General features: G+C 42.8%; 1 protein-coding gene across 3 annotated transcripts in view; it reads left to right on the top strand.

The window, feature by feature from the left end:
* NRP1 (neuropilin 1) overlaps positions 1–19,699 on the top strand; it is a 158,735-nt gene that overhangs the window by 67,601 nt on the left and 71,435 nt on the right. For all 3 annotated transcript variants that reach the window (XM_010349043.3, XM_010349044.3, XM_074405253.1), the window contains 3 exons: positions 4,050–4,277; positions 11,468–11,623; positions 13,898–14,064. In XM_010349043.3, coding sequence (XP_010347345.1) covers positions 4,050–4,277; positions 11,468–11,623; positions 13,898–14,064 — 551 coding nt within the window. The remainder of the gene's footprint in view (positions 1–4,049; positions 4,278–11,467; positions 11,624–13,897; positions 14,065–19,699) is intronic.

The raw sequence follows: 19,699 nt of genomic DNA, 5'->3' as shown, positions 1-19,699 counted from the left end.
GAACGGCCTTGAAGTTTTCGGCATGAGGTCATAGTTCTAAGAGACATTTAGGCCATTCCGGAGTCCCTGGGTTGCATTTTTCCAGGATCATCTTTGCCCCACTTCTTCCTGCCCTGGAGCCAAGTTGGACTGCCCAACTTCTCCTCCTGAGAGCCCCTCTTTTCCTTCCACATGTCTCTTCCCAGATGCTGAAACCTTGGGCCACCAACCCTGCAGTAATTTGCAATCGCCTAGAGATTTCTCTGGGAAACCCAAGCCTCACCACGGATCCCTGTTCCCATCCTTCCTTTGGGCTCCAGTCCCACATGCTGGAAGAAGCTGCTGCTGTTTTCCGTGGGTCTCAGTGCAAGGGGGTCGGGGCAGGGGGAGCTGGTGCCATTTACTGAGAGCAGATTTGGTCACTTGATACATGTTATGTGATTGAGAGTCTGTGCATTTAATAATAATTCCAAAGAGAGTATCTTGACTGATATTATTCTCCATCCTTATTGTCCTTGGCAACTAAATGGTGGCAGTCTATAGCTAAACAAGTTACTCCTGTTCTTACAAGTAACGAGGAAAGCTCATGTTCACTAACTCCCAAAGCTTGTGGAAGCAACACTCACTCCTAGACAGCCAGTGCTGCTGGCCTCAGTCCTGCTGATCTCCGGTGTTCTCAAACTGCTATAAAGAAATACCTGGCCGGGCGCAGTGGCTCACGCCTGTAATCCCAGCACTTTGGGAGGCCGAGGCGGGTGGATCACGAGGCCAAGAGATCGAGACCAGCCTGGCCAACATGGTGAAACCCCGTCTCTACTAAAAAATACAAAAATTAGCTGGGCTTGGTGGCACGTGCCTGTAGTCCCAGCTACTCAGGAGGCTGAGGCAGGAGAATTGCTTGAACTCAAGAAGCAGAGGTTGCAGTGAGCGGAGGTCACGCCATTGCACTCCAGCCTGGGTAACAAGAAGGAAACTCTGTCTCAAAAACAAAAAAAAGAAAAAAATACCTGAGACTGGGTAATTTATGAAGAAAAGAGGTTTAATTGGCCCACCGTTCTGCAGGCTGACCAGGAAGCATGATGCTCACATCTGCTCAGCTTCCGGGGAGGCCTCAGGAAACTGACAGTCATGGCTGAAGGCCAAGGGGAAGCGCAGGTCACAATGGCCAGAGCAGGAGCAAGAGAGAGAGAGAGAGGAGATTTTTAAACAACCAGATCTGATGAGAACTCACTCACTATTGCAAGGACAAGGCCAAGAGGGGATGGTGCTAAGCCTTTCATGAGAAAATCACCCCCATGATTCAGTCACCTCCACCAGACCCCACCTCCACCACTGGGGGATTACAATTCGACATGAGATTTGGTGGAGACACAGACCCAGACAATATCACATGTATTCACCACAGACTTTCTTAACCCCTTGCTGCCATTGTCCTTTTGGGAGAAAGTGCTTCTTCAACTACGGTAAACTGAAACAACAGTGAATAAGGAAAATATTAAAATGAATTTTGGTGTATAGTGGAGAAAATGGGAAGTGACAGAGTCTTTAAATTAGAAGAGATTTTATTTTTCAAATTCTAAAGTCCAGTTCCCATTTGTAAGGCACAGAATTTGAGAACCAGAAAGGTTGAGAGGCCACCCGAGTTCACACAGCAGGTGAGTGAATCCCAGGACTGGGATTCAGGTCCCTGGGGCTCCATCCAGTTCTCCTCCATCACCCCATGGAATTTCCCATTGTTTTGTCAAAATACACAAGAAAACCTGGGATCACTTCCATGTCATGACAAAGACAAAGAGAAAGCACTGAAATTCATTTGGTTTTGAAAGTGTGACCTTAATTCCCGTCATTTTTTCTCAATAAATTTGTGTAACTGAAACATTTTATCTTTTTAAGGAGAAAATACTAGCCTCTGCCTGAAACCTTGCTGTTTACTTTGCCTTACAAGAATGTAGCCAAAGCATTTTTTTCCCCAGGGAGGAATTTGGAGGTCTCCAGGGTAACTATTTCCATACTGTGGCTATAAAATCCTAAAAGGTCCCCAATATCATATATGTGCATATATATTTTTCCTTTTTTAATAAATCACTCAAATTATAATAGTTCCTGTCATCTCAGAAGCCACCAGAGTAATTTAGAAACAGACTATAAACCATACAGCACTGTGATGATCTCTACCTGGAATTGACCTGGCGAAGTGCCACATTACTCACTTTTGAATCAATATCAAATAGATAAGCATTTGCAGCTCTTGTGGTGAAGGGTGAGCCATGTCAAGATGGTTTGAGAGGTATTTCAAATAAGTCAGACTCTGCAGACCAGGTTTCCTGTGCCCATCTAAGAATTCTGCAGCTGCAGTGCCGTGGGTCCATAGATAGCTGATATGTGCACGGGGAGAACAGGATTGATTTGTTTTCTCAATAGGCTGCCAGATGCACTCCATTGGTATTCAGCCCCTGACCCAAATCACTAAAAACAGAGACCTACTAGTTAACTTTAATCTCTATCAACACCTAATAAGTTGCCTCTGGTTGCCTGGCACTTTGGGAGAAGGTTTAGTTAAGAATAATCTCAACAAAGTCCCTTATTTATCCTTGCATGCCATTGCTCGGGCCCCATCACTTCTACCTTCAAGTCACTGGGAGAAAATGGTGCAGGAAAAGAGTTGTTGAATTGAACACCCCCAGATTTGATCCTGAAATTCAGAAGGGTCAAGACCTCTCTGATTCACAAGAGTCTTAAGTGTAGCTAGCTGAAGATCAGAGCAGCAGGTGGTACTGAGGGACTGAGCTGATGTGTGCTCATGTTGGTAGAGAAGGTAGTTGTTTTGTGTTTTGTTTTGTTTTCTTTGAGGCGGAGTCTCGCTCTGTCGCCCAGGCTGGAGTGCAATGGCATGATCTTGGCTCACTGCAACCTCCACCACCAGATTCAAGTGATTTTCCTGTCTCAGCCTCTCACGTAGCTGGGATTACAGGTGCCCACCACCATGCCTGGCTAATTTTTCTATTTTTAGTAGAGACGAGGTTTCACCATGTTGGCCAGGCTGGTCTGGAACTCGTCACCTCAGGTGATCCACCCACCTCGGCCTCCCAAAGTGCTGGGATTACAGGCGTGAGCCACAGTGCGCATCTGGCCAAGAAGGGCAATTTTGAATTGTGTAGCAAATACCACCCTATGCTGGATACCATGAATTGAAACGAGTCGCTCACACAGGCATAAGGTCAACCTGCACTGTATGCGTGGACGCTCTTGACCAATTTCAATGACAAATCACCATAATTTGTAAAGTCTTGGTGGTACTGAACAGCCATTAAAATTACACATTATAAATATATGCATTATACACACATCTAGTAACACGCAATTTTAGAATGGCCTACTATGCTGTGTCTGATACTTCAGGGAAGGTTAGGATGTCAGCATTGCTATCAGGTGACTTCCGGCATCATGGCCTGTAATCACAGTTTATCGTGCCCTCACTAACAGCCACACTTTACCGGCCCACCTGTGTCAACACCACTCAAAATGAGTCACTCACCCTTGGTACATGTACGAATTACCTTTCACATTTCGTTTGTCAAAGAGGCAGAGGTCACATCTGGCAGAGTTACTGAGTCACTGGTGTAGGAATCTGAAACCCAAACTCCCTCCACTGAATTCTCTCCTTCGCCTTTATAAATGTTCTATTTCACCAATAAAGGGCTGTCAGCCTCAAGATTTAAAGATTTAAGCTTGAAGGGGCTGTAATTATTTCTCTAGGGCTCTGTCGAGATTTCTGCAGCTTATTCATTCATTGTTCCCACATGATTTTATATTTGTCATTTTTTTCCCTGCCACAGCAGGTCTTTAAATTGCTCCATACAAATGGAAAGCTAAGGTTAACACAATAAATCTGAACTTGACTTTCCATACCCGTTTTACTAATATGGAAAGGCTGACTAAGGCATGATTAGCACAGGGGTTATAATGGCGGACTTTTATCAGAAAGATATTCTGTCTTTGCCCAGGTTATTTCTTGGGGAAGTTGTTTAAGTGGGATTTTCACTTTACTCCCTTTTCTATTCTACTCGTAGGTCCTGAATGTTCCCAGAACTACACAACACCTAGTGGAGTGATAAAGTCCCCTGGATTCCCTGTAAAATATCCCAATGGCCTTGAATGCACTTATATTATCTTTGCACCAAAGATGTCAGAGATTATCCTGGAATTCGAAAGCTTTGACCTGGAGCCTGACTCAAATCCCCCAGGGGGGATATTCTGTCGCTACGACCGGCTGGAAATCTGGGATGGATTCCCTGATGGTAAGAATGACAGGAAGCACCCCAAAAAGGGAAGGTTCTGGAGGAAGGGCACCAGGATTCTTTTACAAGTGTCATGATACATCCATGATTAAAAAATTAAAAAAAGCTCAAAAGAACATTGGAAAACAAAGGAAAACCCTTTTTATGCAGAGCAGTGATGAAATCATTGAGCTCAAGAAGAACCTTAGTAATTATCTAGTCCAGTTCCTTCAGTTTATAAATAAGGAAGCTGAGGCCGTGAAAGATTATGAAAGATCCTGTAGCTGTTTTTATGATATATTTGGGACAACACCTAGTTTTTCTCACTAAAGTATTTTGCTCATCCACTGACCTGGCTACTCATCATTAACTCACAGACTGTCAGAGGATGGGCTTACTAGTTCCATTCCATCAAATCATAAATGCAGAGACCAAGGACCTGAGAGGTTGAGTACTTGATAAAATTTTAAGGCCAAATTATGCATGTGTTACGCTACAAAATAAAAATTTGGAAAAGGAATGTGAATGTTTGGGCATTCCTAATTTAGACAGATCCTCTGTACACACACACTACAGATTACTTATCTTTGGGAATTTGAGTCACTTCAATACCTCATTTATAGTCATTGATCTGGCATCTAAACGCATTCATATAGCCAAAAATTATTTCCTGAGCATCTGTCATGTAGCAGGTACTATCCTAGCCCAGGATAAACCAAACAATGAAAGATGCGGCCCTTTGGAGTTTCCATTCTGCTAGGGAGAATGAGACAATAAACAAAGCACATTACAAATAAATGAATTATGTGTGTGAAATGTTAGAAGGTGAGAAGTGCTAGAAATAAATCTCTCCAAATGAAAGCAGGAAAGAGTACAGCAGAGTCAAGGAATGAGTCAAGGGTTGAAATTTTAAATAGGGTGGTAAGGTTGGACCTTATTAAAGAAAATGACATTTGAGCGAAGATTTGAAGGAGGTAGAGGAAGTAGCCATGTGGGCATCTCAATGAAAGTTTTCCACTCCACTCTTGGGAATTAGAAGGTTAATGGCAAAGATACACAGTGCAATTCTGAACAGAGGGGGATAATATCAAATAATTTCTTACAGCTGCATTGCTTGTCTCGTGTTTCATCTGGGATAATATTAAGATTTCTCTAGAGAACACACATTACACAGATCAGAGAGGATGGCTTGGAAGTTTTTCAGCGTCATGGAGTCAGGAGATGTATAACTATCTGTAAAATAGAGTCAGATACTATTCTCAAAAGAATATTTAAATACATTGTACATAAAGAATAAGTAAAATGTAGGTTGGGTGTCATGGCTCACATCTGTAATCCCAGCACTTTGGGAGGCCAAGGCAGTGGATCACCTGAGGTCATGAGTTCGAGACCATTCTGGCCAACATAGTGAGACCCCATCTCTACGAAAAATACAAAAATTGGCCAGGCATGGAAGTGCGCGCCTGTAATTCAGCTACTCAGGGGGCTAAGGCAGGAGAATCACTTGAACCCGGGAGGTAGAGGTTGCAGTGAGCTGAGATCGCGGCCACTGCACTCCAGCCTAGGCAACAGAGCAAGACTCTGTTTAAAAAAAAAAAAAAAAGAATTGAAATGCAAAAAAGATTGACTTAGTCTTTGAAATGACATTATTACTAGTGTGATTCAATTTAGCTACATTCCTCAATAGTAAACAGCATTAGAAAAAGACCAGGTATAGGGAAGCCTTATATTGCCATCGGAATAAATGGGTGAGTTAACATTAGTTTAATATCTTCTTTGCTCTTTTACCATATAAACAGGGTTATGATAATCTTATCAAAACTCCTTTATTAAATAATGAGATTTGCCCAGAGTTCTGATCAATTTCCAAGTATTCAATCTGATAATTAGAAAACAATATTATAATAATATTGTAGCAATAGTTGGAACATTTTACAATGGAGTTATTTGTTCACAACCCAAATTTGCAGCCTTCCTTTCTAGAACTTTCATTTAAATTGACATCTGAAGAGGAGGTCCAATCAACCAACTTATTTAGAAGATTTTCAGAAAGAAGGCACATTGTTATTAGTGTCAAGGGTTTTTCAAAGTAGTAATTTTCTGGCTCTAGAGAATCACTGAGTTGAAGCAAGGAACAATTAACAATAAGAGTTATCAGCCTTGCAATTTATGCATGTTTTAAACTATGGTGCCTTTCACTTGTTCCAGAGAAAACTGGCTTTGGATTATGAAGAACGCTTTATATGTTTGTTAATATTTACCTGGCCTCAATCAGCCTGCACCAGCATAACAGTTTTCTTTTTGAGGCAAAATAAAACTCCATCCTCCTGGATATTTTTCTGTCAATGGCACTAGAAACATTTTTGTCATAGTAGTTCAACACATACCGTCCCTCTGCCAACAAAATTGCGTTTAGTCTTTGATATCCTTTCCAAAAACAACAACCAGAAGGTGCGGAAGGCTTTTAACCATCACGTGGTTTTATGTTGCATTTTATCATAAACATTGAATTAAATGATGAGGTAAATTGAAAGCTACCCATTGATCCAAATGGACTTTGAAGAAAAGCAGTTTACTCCAGAATTCAAAATTCAAGGCATGCGTGTTGTGAATCACACATCTCCATCTCTCACTCTGTTTGAAGCTGTACGGATTCACAAGTAGCAACTTTGAAAGAATTGGTGGAGTTTTACGTGTGGGTTAAGATCAAGAGCGCAGCGTCACTGCCCTGGTACATGCTGGAAGTGCTGGTTCCGAACGATGGCAGCGGAAGAGAATGCTTAGCTCACATCGCGTTGGTGCAGATGAAGTCAGCTCTCTGCCTCAGCTGGTGAATGGGGCTGGAATTGCAGTTGTTACCTACATTCCAAAAATTACCAACCATTTCAGGAATGCATTTCATAAAAGCTAAATTGAGTTCTGCTTTTTTTTTTATTTTTACATTTTTAATTTACTTTTACATTTAAATTCACCTTCTAAAGATTAATTTAGAAGAGATATAAATATGCCAGATTTTTTTCTGGGGAGAAGCTGCAAGATGTATTTTTGGTATTCCAGATATTCTATACCAAAAAGTCTCCTAATTTCAGAAAAGCATAAATGGCCTATCTTGTACCTTTGAAATTAATCCATTTTTAAATTATTCAAAATACCTCATTTTAAAAGTATATTTTAGGCCAGGTGCAGTGGCTCACACCTGTAATTCCATCAGTTTGGGAGGCCTAGGTGGAAGGACTGCTCGAAGCCAGAAGTTCAAGATCATCCTGGGCAACATAGTGAGATGAGACCCCATCTCTAAAAAAAAAAAATGTTTAAAAATTAGCTGGACATGGTAGCATGAGCCTGGAGTCCCAGCCACTCAGGAGACTGAAGTAGGAGGATCACTTGAGCCCAGGAGTTCCAGGTTACAGTGAGCTATGACTGTGCCACTGCACTGCAGTCTGGGCAACAGAGTGAGAACCCCCCAAAATTAAGTACCTCTTTGGCTAGGCACAGTGGCTCACGCATGTAATCCCAGCACTTTGGGAGGCCAAGGTGGGCAGATCACCTGAGGTCAGGAATTTGAGACCATCCTGACCAACATGGAGAAACCCTGTCTCTACTTTTAAAAAAAATACAAAATTAGCCGGGTATGGTGACACATGCCTGTCATCCCAGCTACTCAGGAGGCTGAGGCAGGAGAATCTCTTGAATCCAGAAGGCGGAGATTGCAGTGAGCCAAGATCACACCACTGTACTCCAGCCTGGGCAGCAAGAGTGAAACTCTGTCTCAAAAAAGAAAAGTGCCTCTTTAGAGTAAATCAGCACTTTATTTTTTCACAAAAAAAGGTGGCAGAAAGTCAAATCATCTGATTCTGAGATAAGGTTATAATTATTGGAGAGATTAATGAGAAAATGCAAAGGAAGTCGGATCACCATTGCCTGTTGCAGGCATATCTTTAAATGGCATAAATACTACATTCCCTTCACATTTGATATGATGTGATCATTATAGCTCTCCTCTCCCTGAAGCGTGGCACATGTTAATTGCTGAAATTCTGCAATAATTCAGTTTTTGAATTATACTTCTGTTTTTGTGACCGCTTTCATTCATCTCCTCAGCCCTTGGGTCCACAGCAACAGAAATAGGAAATCCAATAGCTGTGTTCATGTAAATAGGCAAATGAGCACACACAGGAGATGGGGAAGAGTACTTCATTCTCTCTCGCCCAGATCAATATTGTATTAGCTTGCTAGGCTAGGGTCTCGCTGTTGTTCAGGAAAATTCAATACTCCTTTGTATCATAGTCGAAAAAGCCTTTCACTTGCATATCTTGAGGGCTCCTAAAGAGAGTGACACACTGTTGTCCCGGGGGCAATGTTCTAAGGGACAGAAGGCAGATTTACCCAGCATGTCTTAAACATTATAAACCAGTGAGTCATGGAGACTCTCTAAATTGCAAGTCTGCATCAGACAAGTTCTCTTCTGTTTTCTCTTTCAAAGAGATTCCCCTTCTGCCCTCCCCCAAAGGACTGGGTGATAGTGGCAGGGAGGATCAGCTGCCTGAGCTTCCACGGAGCGATCACAGCTTTGCTTGCGAGCCTGCATTCTGGGGGAGGTCAGCCGCTTGTGGTGATCAGAGAACGACCCCACAGATTAGGGCTGTAAACGTTTGCCCACAAACTAAAGAAAAAACATCATGAAGCCACACTAATGGAATTTAAATGAGCGAAAAAATAGTGAGGAAGTCTGAATGGACTCTAAGCCTTCTATTTAATATTGCAGATCAGAAATGAGATAATTTGAGGAAGGTAAAGACGTAAGTGTATGGTTCTAGCAAGGTAATTTGATGTGTATGTTACAGACAACTTTGGTCTCCAGAGATACGAAAAAAAAATGTTGCATTACTAGTAGGGTCACACCCAGAATGAAGAAAATCTATTAAATAGCAAAGAACCACTGTCTGTAGAAGAATCAGAAGCCAGGATTAAAGCTGAAGAGAGACAGAAAGCAGCAAGAGTTTCATCTTCTGAGATACTTTCTTCTGCCAACAGAGAAGTCTAATATAACAAAACTTGCTTTCATAATGCAAAGCTATTTTGCATGGCAGTGCAATTCCCTGTAGATAATCTGTATCAATCCTCCTCACTGGGCCATCCTCCTTGGTCTTCACGATAAAGCCTTCTATGAACACAAACGGTGTGGTGCCTGGAGGGAGAGTGAGGGGTTGCAAGAGAGAGAAAACTCTGAATTCAGCCAAATTCATTATTTTCAACACATCGAGGAATTATCAGGTATTCAAAGCCACCATTTTTGCGCTAACTCAAGTAGGTAAACCATTTTGGTTAATTTAGTTATTTTATTTTGTCTGGGTTTGATTTTTTTTTCTTTTTTAAAAGAAATTGGCCAAGAGCTGAAAACCTGTCAGCCAAGGATCTGTACAATCTACAAAATAGGGGCTCAGATTTGCTGCCTGCTAGGAACGCAGCTGGTACTTGGGGCTCCAGGGAGACCAGTTTTTACAGGGTTCACTTTGGTAACCACACTTGAAGTCTCTCCCGGCCTTCATCAGCCGCGTCCTGCATCCAAACTGCACACACTGGCCTTGGAATGCCCCGTCCCTGTTGAAGGCCCCTCCCTCCGGGGACATGTCCAGCTAATGTCTTCTTTAAACAAAGCAGTCGTTCTTAGTTGAAACGCACAGAACCATGGATTTCTTGGAGGGGAAAACAGTCCACACCAGATTGTCCTTCTAAACCCAAACCATCTGGTATGTTTTTACCATATGTGCAATGAAAAAAACGAGAGAAAAAAAGGGACTCCTTTTTGTGTGTGGCTTGTTGATGATCAGGACAGGGAAATGGAAAGGTTCCCCATCCAGGGCGTTCTGCACTCTTCCCAAGGCCATTTCCAGTTTACTCATTGCTAGGGTTTGCCTAAAGCACTTCAACAAAGGTATGGCCAGTTTAAATCAAACAGCAAATTGCTTTTTTGTTTTTTATGTTTTTTTGAGACAGAGTCTCACTCCTTCTTCCAGGCTGAAGTACAGTGGTGTGATTCTGGCTCACTGCAACCTCCACCTCCTGGGTTCAAGCAGTTCTCCTGCCTCAGCCTCCCCAGTAGCTGGGATTACGGGCACTGCCCAGCACACCCGGCTAATCTTTGTATTTTTAGTAGAGACAGGGTTTCATCATGTTGGCCAGGCTAGTCTCGAACTCCTGACCTCAAGTACGACCTTGGCTTTACAAACATGGGTCCCAGCAGAACCCAGAAGTGTTTTCTTAATGACCTCACCTCGGCTTCCCAAAGTGCTGGGATTACAGGCTTGAGCCACCATGCCCGGCCATCAAAGCACAGTTTGACTTTAACATAAATGAATGGGTGTGGCCAATCATTCACCTTCTGAAGTCCGCTTTTTTTCCTGATGTGCACAAATGGTTACTCTGGGTGATTTCTTGGCCACTGGAAACAAGTCACTTCTCAGATGTAGGAGAGAAAAAACTGGGACAGAGTCAGAAAGATGCATTTTCATTTCATTTCGATTACAATTTGCCATTATATATAAATTATTGGTATATGTAGTCTCTAATGTTTTACATGGTTACAGTGATTAATTAGTCTTCAGATAAAGCCCTGAGTAGGACATAATCCATTGTCCTTTGTCCAAGCCTGTGACGTTTATCATAATAAGAATCCAGGGCTAAAAGATAACATGAGGAAGCCAGTCGCTTGTCACACCTGGATGAGACCGCGGGACTGATCAGACCAGAGGGTTCCCAGGACATCAGCATCCCCAGAATCTCCCCCTAGGGCAAGAGAGGTGAGGACAGGTAACTCTGAGAAACCTTGGTGACATAACCTGGCAGGAATCTTTTGGCGTTGGGCTGTGTATACAGTTTTGCCCTGTCAATGGGCACCAAGGTGCCTTTTCAGTAGCCTAAATCTCATTCTTTGCAATTGAAGCAAGCATTTTGATTCTGTTCCTGAAAACAATTCTGCTCACTGGGGAATGCGGTTATGCCTGTTACTGCCCTTCTGAGTACACTTAAAATCTTCTCCGCAAACCCAATCCAATATGTTCACTGCAAACCAATTAACTTAGGGAAGCCTTGCTTTGGGTTAGAAAACACTTCTGGGTTCTGCTGGGACCCATGTTTGTAAATGGGAATTCTTGCGTCTGCTGCAGGAGAAAAGACATTTTGACACGTTGTCTGTGTTCCTTCCTTTTCAGTTGGCCCTCACATTGGGCGTTACTGTGGACAGAAAACGCCAGGTCGAATCCGTTCCTCGTCGGGCATTCTATCCATGGTTTTTTACACCGACACCGCAATAGCAAAAGAAGGTTTCTCAGCAAACTACACCGTTTTGCAGAGCAGCATCTCAGAAGGTCAGTGTTGATTCATTTTGCCAAGCCCTGTGGTAAATACTCAGTGTTATTCCTGCTCACACACCTGCAGCCACATGAAGCACTAAGGAAATGTTTTGTGAATGGGGGTGCCAGGTATCGGCTCTTCTCTTTTAAATTGTTTTCATGAATATCAATAGGAAGAACAATTTGGTGTGCTTTCTTTATAACATGGTGGGTGAGAAGCCTGCTTGGGAGCCTCAGAAATTATGGAAGAAAGTGGGAGATGGCAAAATCGTGCCTTAAAGCAATGAAATATGACCAGAGCATCTACCTGGCACCCTCAAATGTATACAAGGCTGAGCATCATAAGAGGACAGGCATCTGTGCCAAACGATAAGAACAAATCTGTGGTAGGTCACCAACAGAGCAGTCACAAAGTGTGGATAATGCACAGTGGTTTGGTTGTGGAAGACACTGGAAGAAGCCATTATGACTCTTGTATTCTATGAAAATACTCAGCTGGGCGCGGTGGCTCATGCCTGTAGTCCCAGCACTTTGGGAGGCCAAGGCAAAAGGATCACAAGGTCAAGAGATCGAGACCACCCTGGTCAACACGGTGAAACCCCGTCTCTACTAAAAATCCAAAAATTAGCTGGGCGTGGTAGTGCACACCTGTAATCCCAGCTACTTGGGAGGCTGAGGCAGGAGGATGGTTTGAACCCAGGAGGTGGAGGTTGCAGTGAGCCAAGACCAAGCCACTGCATTCCAGCCTGGCGAAACAGCAAGACTCCATCTCAAAAAAAAAAAAAAAATACCCAGCTAACTCAATCCTTCTTCAAGTTTTTGTGGTCTCTAGCTGTTTTAAAGGCCCAAGAAAAAAATCTGAAAGAACAAAGAAAAAAGGCCAGGGCTGGTGGCTCATGCCTGTAATCCCAGTGCTCTGGGAGGGCGAGGCAGGAGGATTGCGAACTTGACTCTACAAAAAAATTTAAAAGTTAGCTGGGCATGGTGGAGCACGCCTGTAGTCCCAGCTACTTGGGAGACTATAGGAAGATTGCTTGAACCCTGAAGTTTAAGGCTGCTGTAAGCTATGCTCGTGCCACTGCACTCCAGCCTGGTTGACAGAGTGAGTCCTTGTCCAAAGAAGAGCACCAAAAAAGAACAAAGAATAAATTGTTTATGCGGTTACCAGCTCTAGCTGCCAGGCTGTAAAGTATCACAGGGAGAGGACCAGGGGTGTTTGGAGAGGTATCCTACAGACATGCTAGTATCTTCTACACCAGGTCTCGCTGAGAAATAAAGAGGCCAGTGAAATTTCAAAATCTTATTTGTACTTTATTTATTTGATGAATTGATTTATGTATTTTTGTGCCTGCAAATAATTGTTATATTACAGATAACCAACTTAAGTAAATATGAAGCCATTGCAAGAAAACTTTGTATGCTCTAAAACCTTATCTGTTGTGATAGAAAATTTTAAAAATGTGAACTTTTGGTTAGCTGAGATTTTCTGGATGGTCGAGAATCTTCCCTTTAATCTCTAAAGCCTTTTTTTCACTTGTGTACTTTGGATTAACATTTTCCCACAACTGAATGTTTCTTTTCCCAGTATCGTCAAACTGACGATGTTAGGCCTCAGGGAATCTAGATTTTGATGTTTCGTGGTCACTACTGTGAGCATTATGATTTTATGCTCTACAACTGTGGTGCTTTGGGGCTGTGCGACAGTGCAGTTTACCCCCAATGCAAAATTTTGTGTTTTAATAAAATAAACTAATTATGTTAATAGTTGTGATCAGGCCAGAGGTGGGGACAAAGAAAGTCAGGAAGAGGTAGTCTGGGTACCAGCAGGAGAATCTGAAAGCCAGGGACGTAAGATCTACTGTCCATTGACTATGAATTGTATTTGTATTTCTTCGATGTTAGAAGAAATAATTTAATGCTAAAATTTTATTTTAAATACAACTTTTGGTGTGTACCCATACCACAGGTAGAGACATAGATATTAACACGTACACTCAACTGTGAAAATAAATCAGAATTTTCAGCATTTCCTGGTAAATTTCCAATCGTCTTTTTGTCAACCTAGGGTCCACTTAGGAAAATTTTTAATCATTGTATGATCTTCATAACCTTGTTTTTAAACATTGCCAGGAAAATCCAAGTATCAGTACCATATTCCACTAAATCCCTTACTGCCGTCTTTTGAAAGAACTTTGAATGAATGAAGTCTTTGGTTTGTCAACTTAAAGAGAAAAATGCATCTTAAATCGCCTATGTTTTGATGACTTTGGGTCCTGATTTTCCCTTCAGATTTCAAGTGTATGGAAGCTCTGGGCATGGAATCAGGAGAAATTCATTCTGACCAGATCACAGCTTCCTCCCAGTATAGCACCAACTGGTCTGCAGAGCGCTCCCGCCTGAACTACCCCGAGAATGGGTGGACTCCTGGCGAAGATTCCTACCGAGAGTGGATACAGGTATGCAGCCCAAGACCCAGCCTATATGGGTTGAATACGTTTTTGATCAACTAGAGAGGCTGTTGACAGAAAGTGGTACTGTGCCAAATGGCTTCCAATAAGAAGAGAGGTTAACAGCGATCAGGTATAAATCACTGAAGAACGAGCCCATCACTACATGATCAGAGAAAGGCAGGCCCAGTTGACATCCCCGAAAGCCCATTTATCTTCTCAGATACTTACACACTACTCTTCCAAGAATGTGAGCACAGATGTCTCACTTTGATAACAACTCAAAGATCGGATTTTTTCCTAACTACACATTATCTGTTGATGGGCTTCCTATTTTGACATGTTTTTATTTCCTGGATAAAATGTATGAATCCTGTTTATAGACGTGTACGAAGTAACTGTTTCCAAGTATAGGTGTTCTGTTTGTTCAGGGTCAGAGGAGGGAAGGAAAGGTTGGAGTGTGTTTTTCCATGGAGGTCTATAGAGCACACATCCAAGAAGGACTTTTAGTTGAAGGCACTCTCTGTTGACAAGATATCCATGTTTATGCATGGAATGTACATATCTGTGTCCTCATTAATGATGCTGCCTCTGCTTTCCTGACATTCCCTTCCCACTGTCACTTTCATACCCCCACAGATCCCTCATCTGCCCCCCATCACCACACTGACCGCGTTTTCCAGCCGTCTAATCTACCCCTCTCCTGTCCCTGGCACCATTCCTAAGACCCACTTGCTCAACCTTGACATCTGGGTATTCCCACCCAAGGCCTGATGCTGACAGCCCTGCATTTGTCACTTACTGTTAAATAAAACATCCATAACTGGATCTGTGGGTTAAACTGTGGGCAAATTACACAAAAGATTATTTGCTGAAGGATCCAGGCTTCCTTTTCAGAAGAATAGTCAGAGCCTGTCTTACGTTTATTGCTAGATATGAAATGTCTGATTCCCAGGGAGAGTTTCTAAGCAAGAAAAAACACAAAACGTACAAGATGGTTAATCCTCTCCTTTCCACATCTATTGCTGCTTCAGTCTTTTGAGCACAAATACCAGATTTTGTTTTACTTCAGAAAGGTCAATATTAGTTTAACATACACTTAAAGTGAAACGGCCTATTGCAGGATACTGAACTCATGCTAACCTCCAACACTGAGAAATATGTAGAGGGTGAGAAAAGATGAGTCTTCTGCCTTGGGATTGCTGAATCCAGCTCCAGATTAAGTCAGAAACGAAATGAATTTGCCTGTGTCAAAATAGCTCTTGGTAACTTGTTTTCCCACATAGCCAAACCAAAGAGCAGTTCGGTATGATTGACAGATGTGCCTCTTGGGGGAAGCATGCATTTCGCAGCACTAAGCATGTTTGCATGATAACGGAACAGGAAAGGTTCCCTGGTCTGCCTTACAGGGTATGCGATAGGGGTGTGGCTCACTTCTTCAGTGCCCCGCTGCTCAAATCTCTAGGCCAGCATGCAGACAGGCAGGCTGCGGGGCTCCCACCCCCCGGCAGTGTCTAGGGGTGAATATTTACAGCCACAGCCCCCGTGGCGTGGGTTACAGGTGCTCTTCTGGTTTGCCGTCTATAAGCAGCTTGTGCTCACCAGCTCAGTTAGACCCCCACTTCCTTATCACAAGGACCGAGGGATTTCTGTATCCCAGGGTTTCCTGCCTTGGTGTATGGGAAGATTCGGATCACATGTGGTCTTTGGAAATGAGTGCAAGGTTTTATTGAGTAGAAGCAGCTCTCAGCAGATGGAGGAGCCGGAAGGGAGGTGGTTTCCCCCGCAACAGCTCTGTTCTGCCCATGCATGGCCTACCAGCCTGCCACCAGCGGGCTCTCAACGACCAGCCACTTCTGCCTGCTTCCCACAATGTGTTCCTCACAACGTCTGACCACTTGTGTGTCTGCCTGCTGGGGTCTCGGGTTTTTAAAGGCCCAGGATGGGGGCGTGGTGGGCCAGGGTGGTCTTGGAAAATGCAACATGTGGGTGGGAAAGCAGAAGTGCCTGTCTTTACCTCGGTCTGTGGGGGTAGAGTCCTAGCCAGGGACCCTCCTTTCTATAGGCTGCACTTTCCTTCCCCACATCCGTTTCATTCAAAGGGACCACACTCTTCCCTGCCCAGCACTCCTGTATCAGGAATGTAGTCCCATTCTTGGTGATGTGGGAAGCTCTCGCTAAGGTAGAAAGTGGTCTTCCAGGAGCTCTAAAACTGCAACTGTAGCAATTCGTCTGTGTAAGGCAATTCTTTTGTCAGTTAAAACACTGAGACTACATGGCCTCTCACAAAGCATTTGTCAACAGAACAGATTTACATCATTCTTTAAAGTTAGACACAATCTGAGATTGCCCCAGAAGAAAAAAAGATAAATCATTCATCGCTTGTTGTCAATGAGAAAACATGACAAAAAGAGATGAATGAATGAGGAGAAGCAGGGGACCTCAAATCCCCAAAACTAGAGGGTTTTCTTCTTGCTCATGCCACGTTCTGTGGCTGGGCTGGGGTCTGTTCCACATCTTCTCACACCAGGACCCAGACTCAGGGGACAGTCGTCCTCTGAAATGTTGCCTGCCCCAAGACAGAGTGTACTAGCCTGTTCTCACATCACTATAAAAAACTACCCAAGACTGGGTTAATTTATAAAGGAAAGAGGTTTAGTTGACTCACAGTTCTGAATGACTAGGGAGGCCTCAGGAAACTTACAATCATGGCAGAAGAGGAAGCAGGCACATCTTACGTGGTGGAAGGTGAGAGAGAGTGAGTGAAGCAGGAACTTCCAAACACTTGTAAAATCATCAGATCTCGTGAGAACTCACCCACTATCATGAGAACGGCATGGGGAAAACCACCCCCATGATCCAATCACCTCCACCAGGTCCCTCCAGCAATGCTCAGGATTATAACTCAAGATGAGATTTGGGTGGGAACACAAAGCCTGACCATATCGCAAAGGGAGGAAGATTGTGGCTCATTGTGCGGGTTCTCGGGTCTCCTTGCTGGGTCATTTCCACCCACCTTCACTGCCAAAGCACCTCATAGAACCACACTTAACTTCTTCAGGGTGACAGGAAGCCATGGCTCCACCTGGCTAGAGGGAGGAGAGCTTGAATGCTGACCGTCCTACTCTTAGGAAACTGATTCTTTATTGAGTACACAGAATGTGGCCCTATCTGCGCTAAGTACTTGATGTATATTTTTTTCTGATCCTCTCTGCCGTCCTGGGAAGGAGGTGCAATCATCTCCATTTTAAAAATGAGGATGCTGAAGTTCGGAGAAGGGAGTCAACACTCAAGGTCATAGTCAGTGACCAGGCTTGGAAACAAGGTCTATCAGACTCTAACACCCACGTGTTTACATTACAGTATGCAGGATCTCTACCATTTATTACCATTCGTATACTTTCAAGTGTATTTTATGTAGTGTCTATCACCTCCCTGCCGACTCACATTGAGATGGGCTGGTTGCTTCCTGTTTCTAAGTCTAGAGGGCAGAGTCTCGGCTGCTCCATCCTTCTGAAAGGTGAAAGTTGCAAAAGCTTAGTTTCAGGTTCACCTTGAGGTAAAATGATCATTTTTCTCCTTCTGAGCTCAACAGGCTCATGCTTATTGTGTCTGTGTACAGGGTGGGTGCTGTTATCATCCACCGATCACCTAATTATGAAGAATTTCACGTGTTTCCAGCTTTTCTGAAACTCCTTGGAAGTGGTTGGCTTGTTGTCTTCATTAGATAGATTTTTTATAAATTTACCAACAAGTACAGCATAATTTAGATGGAGGGCAAGAGGCAGGTACCTGTCCTCACGAGAACCTTTGCACACATACGCTTCTATTTATTGCACATAAGTATGCAGGTGACATTTGTTTCCTTCTTCAGCTTTTTCACATTTTGCATGAAATACGCCTCCACAAAACAAGTTGCTGTAGCAACAACAAGTACACAAACACTTGCATGTGTTAAATTAATAAGGCGATATTGGAAGCTGACTTTCCATCAAGACAGGAACAGGCTTTGGTTCTCATTGTTTTCTCTAGGAAATTACTGAGTGGCATTAAAAAAAAATAATAACAATGCATCATTAACTGTCGATATGAACGTCCACATTGGAGCTTCCTGTAAGATCTGTTGTCTGCCAGAAGCTTAAAAACAAGTCAAGGAGCCTCTGAGTGAGAAGCAGCCTGAGGAAGTCCCCATGTGAAGGTTTGCACACAGCCATATCCTGCTCAAAAGGCCACTTCATATCCTGAGCTACTAAAAAATTCCTCATTGTCTGTCAATGGCAGAGTTAATCATACTATGAAATTTGCCTGTCCTGCCTTTTTTTCCAGATCATTCCATTTTGTGTTCTGTGTCCCAGAGCAGCTGATCGTAGTATTAATTTCACCTTTTTTCTTCCTTTGTTTCTGGTTAATCAATCTAGGATGCAAAGTACAGACTCTGTGTTTCAGTGCTGCGATCAAATATCTTCCTTTTCAAGCACAGCGTTAGAACCCAGGCCATCAAGCTCTTTGAAACTGAGTTTCTTTTCCTAGAAAATAAAGATAACGTAGCCTTCACTCCATTCAGGCTCTCCCAGTCAATAATCTATGAAATTCAGAGAAATGCAGTTTCAGATTTTCCTTTTCATCTCTGCAAACTAAGTACACAGTGTACTGCGTCTTCTGGGGAGACGTTCTCAAAGATCCTGAACGTTGCCATTGACACACAAAGCAGAATTCAATTCGTTAATTATTTCAATGTTTTATTAATGATAGTGTTCGCCAAACTGTAAACAGATTTATCCTTCCAGCTTTAATTAAAGCTCTTGGGAGTGCTTTCCTCAAAACAACTGTGACTTTTCTCTGATTAAAATGCCAGGAGACAAAAAAAAAAAAAAAAAGACAGGAGCCATAATACCTGGGTGGAATATGAACTTTGTTTGCAAAGAAACAAAAATAGCACCAGGATTACCACACCCTCTAGTGAATTTAGAAATTAAATTACTTGACAAACCAAAACCAACTCGGGCTGAAACTACTCTTCTCCAAATTTGGGGGCTTTTTCTCTTGCAGAAAAAAATTGTGGTACTAGAGTATTTATGCCTTCACTTATTCCGGAGGATCAGAGGGTGGTTGACTTCTAAACCACATCCTGTTTGAGTTGGTAAATCAGCCCTCTTATAGATTAATCACACAGAAGGAAACCTCCGGGAAGACAGTCTGTAAGACTTCGCTGGAAGACCGCATCAGCAAAACCTTGAGGCAGAAACCTCTTCTTTCTCCATTTTCTAGTAGCAGATGTCCATTCTGAGGTACGAGGAGAAGGAAAGTTTCAGCAGAAAAGGACTGGAGCTTCTGAAGAAGCTCGCTGTTGTGTTTTCCTTTTGCCTGATATGTATTTCTCAAATACTGTTAAAGTCTTCCCCATTTTCTCTCTGAAGGAACTTTGAAAGCAGATACAACTAACGAAGGCCCTCAGTGTGGTAGGGAGGTGGGCTGAATCGAATTGAAACACAGATATTCATGTTTAGTCCTTCGAGACAATACTGTCAAAGGAAAGCAAATTCCCTTCTTCTAAGTTCAAGATGTAAAACTGGTCCAATCTATGTGGCCTTTAAGGTTGCTTTAAAGATTTTTAAATTAATTGTGAGACATATTCTGACAACAA

The sequence above is a fragment of the Saimiri boliviensis genome, chromosome 8 (genome assembly GCF_048565385.1).
Source record: "Saimiri boliviensis isolate mSaiBol1 chromosome 8, mSaiBol1.pri, whole genome shotgun sequence".
Classification (NCBI taxonomy): domain Eukaryota; kingdom Metazoa; phylum Chordata; class Mammalia; order Primates; family Cebidae; genus Saimiri; species Saimiri boliviensis.
This window is presented reverse-complemented; position numbering and strand designations above follow the sequence as displayed.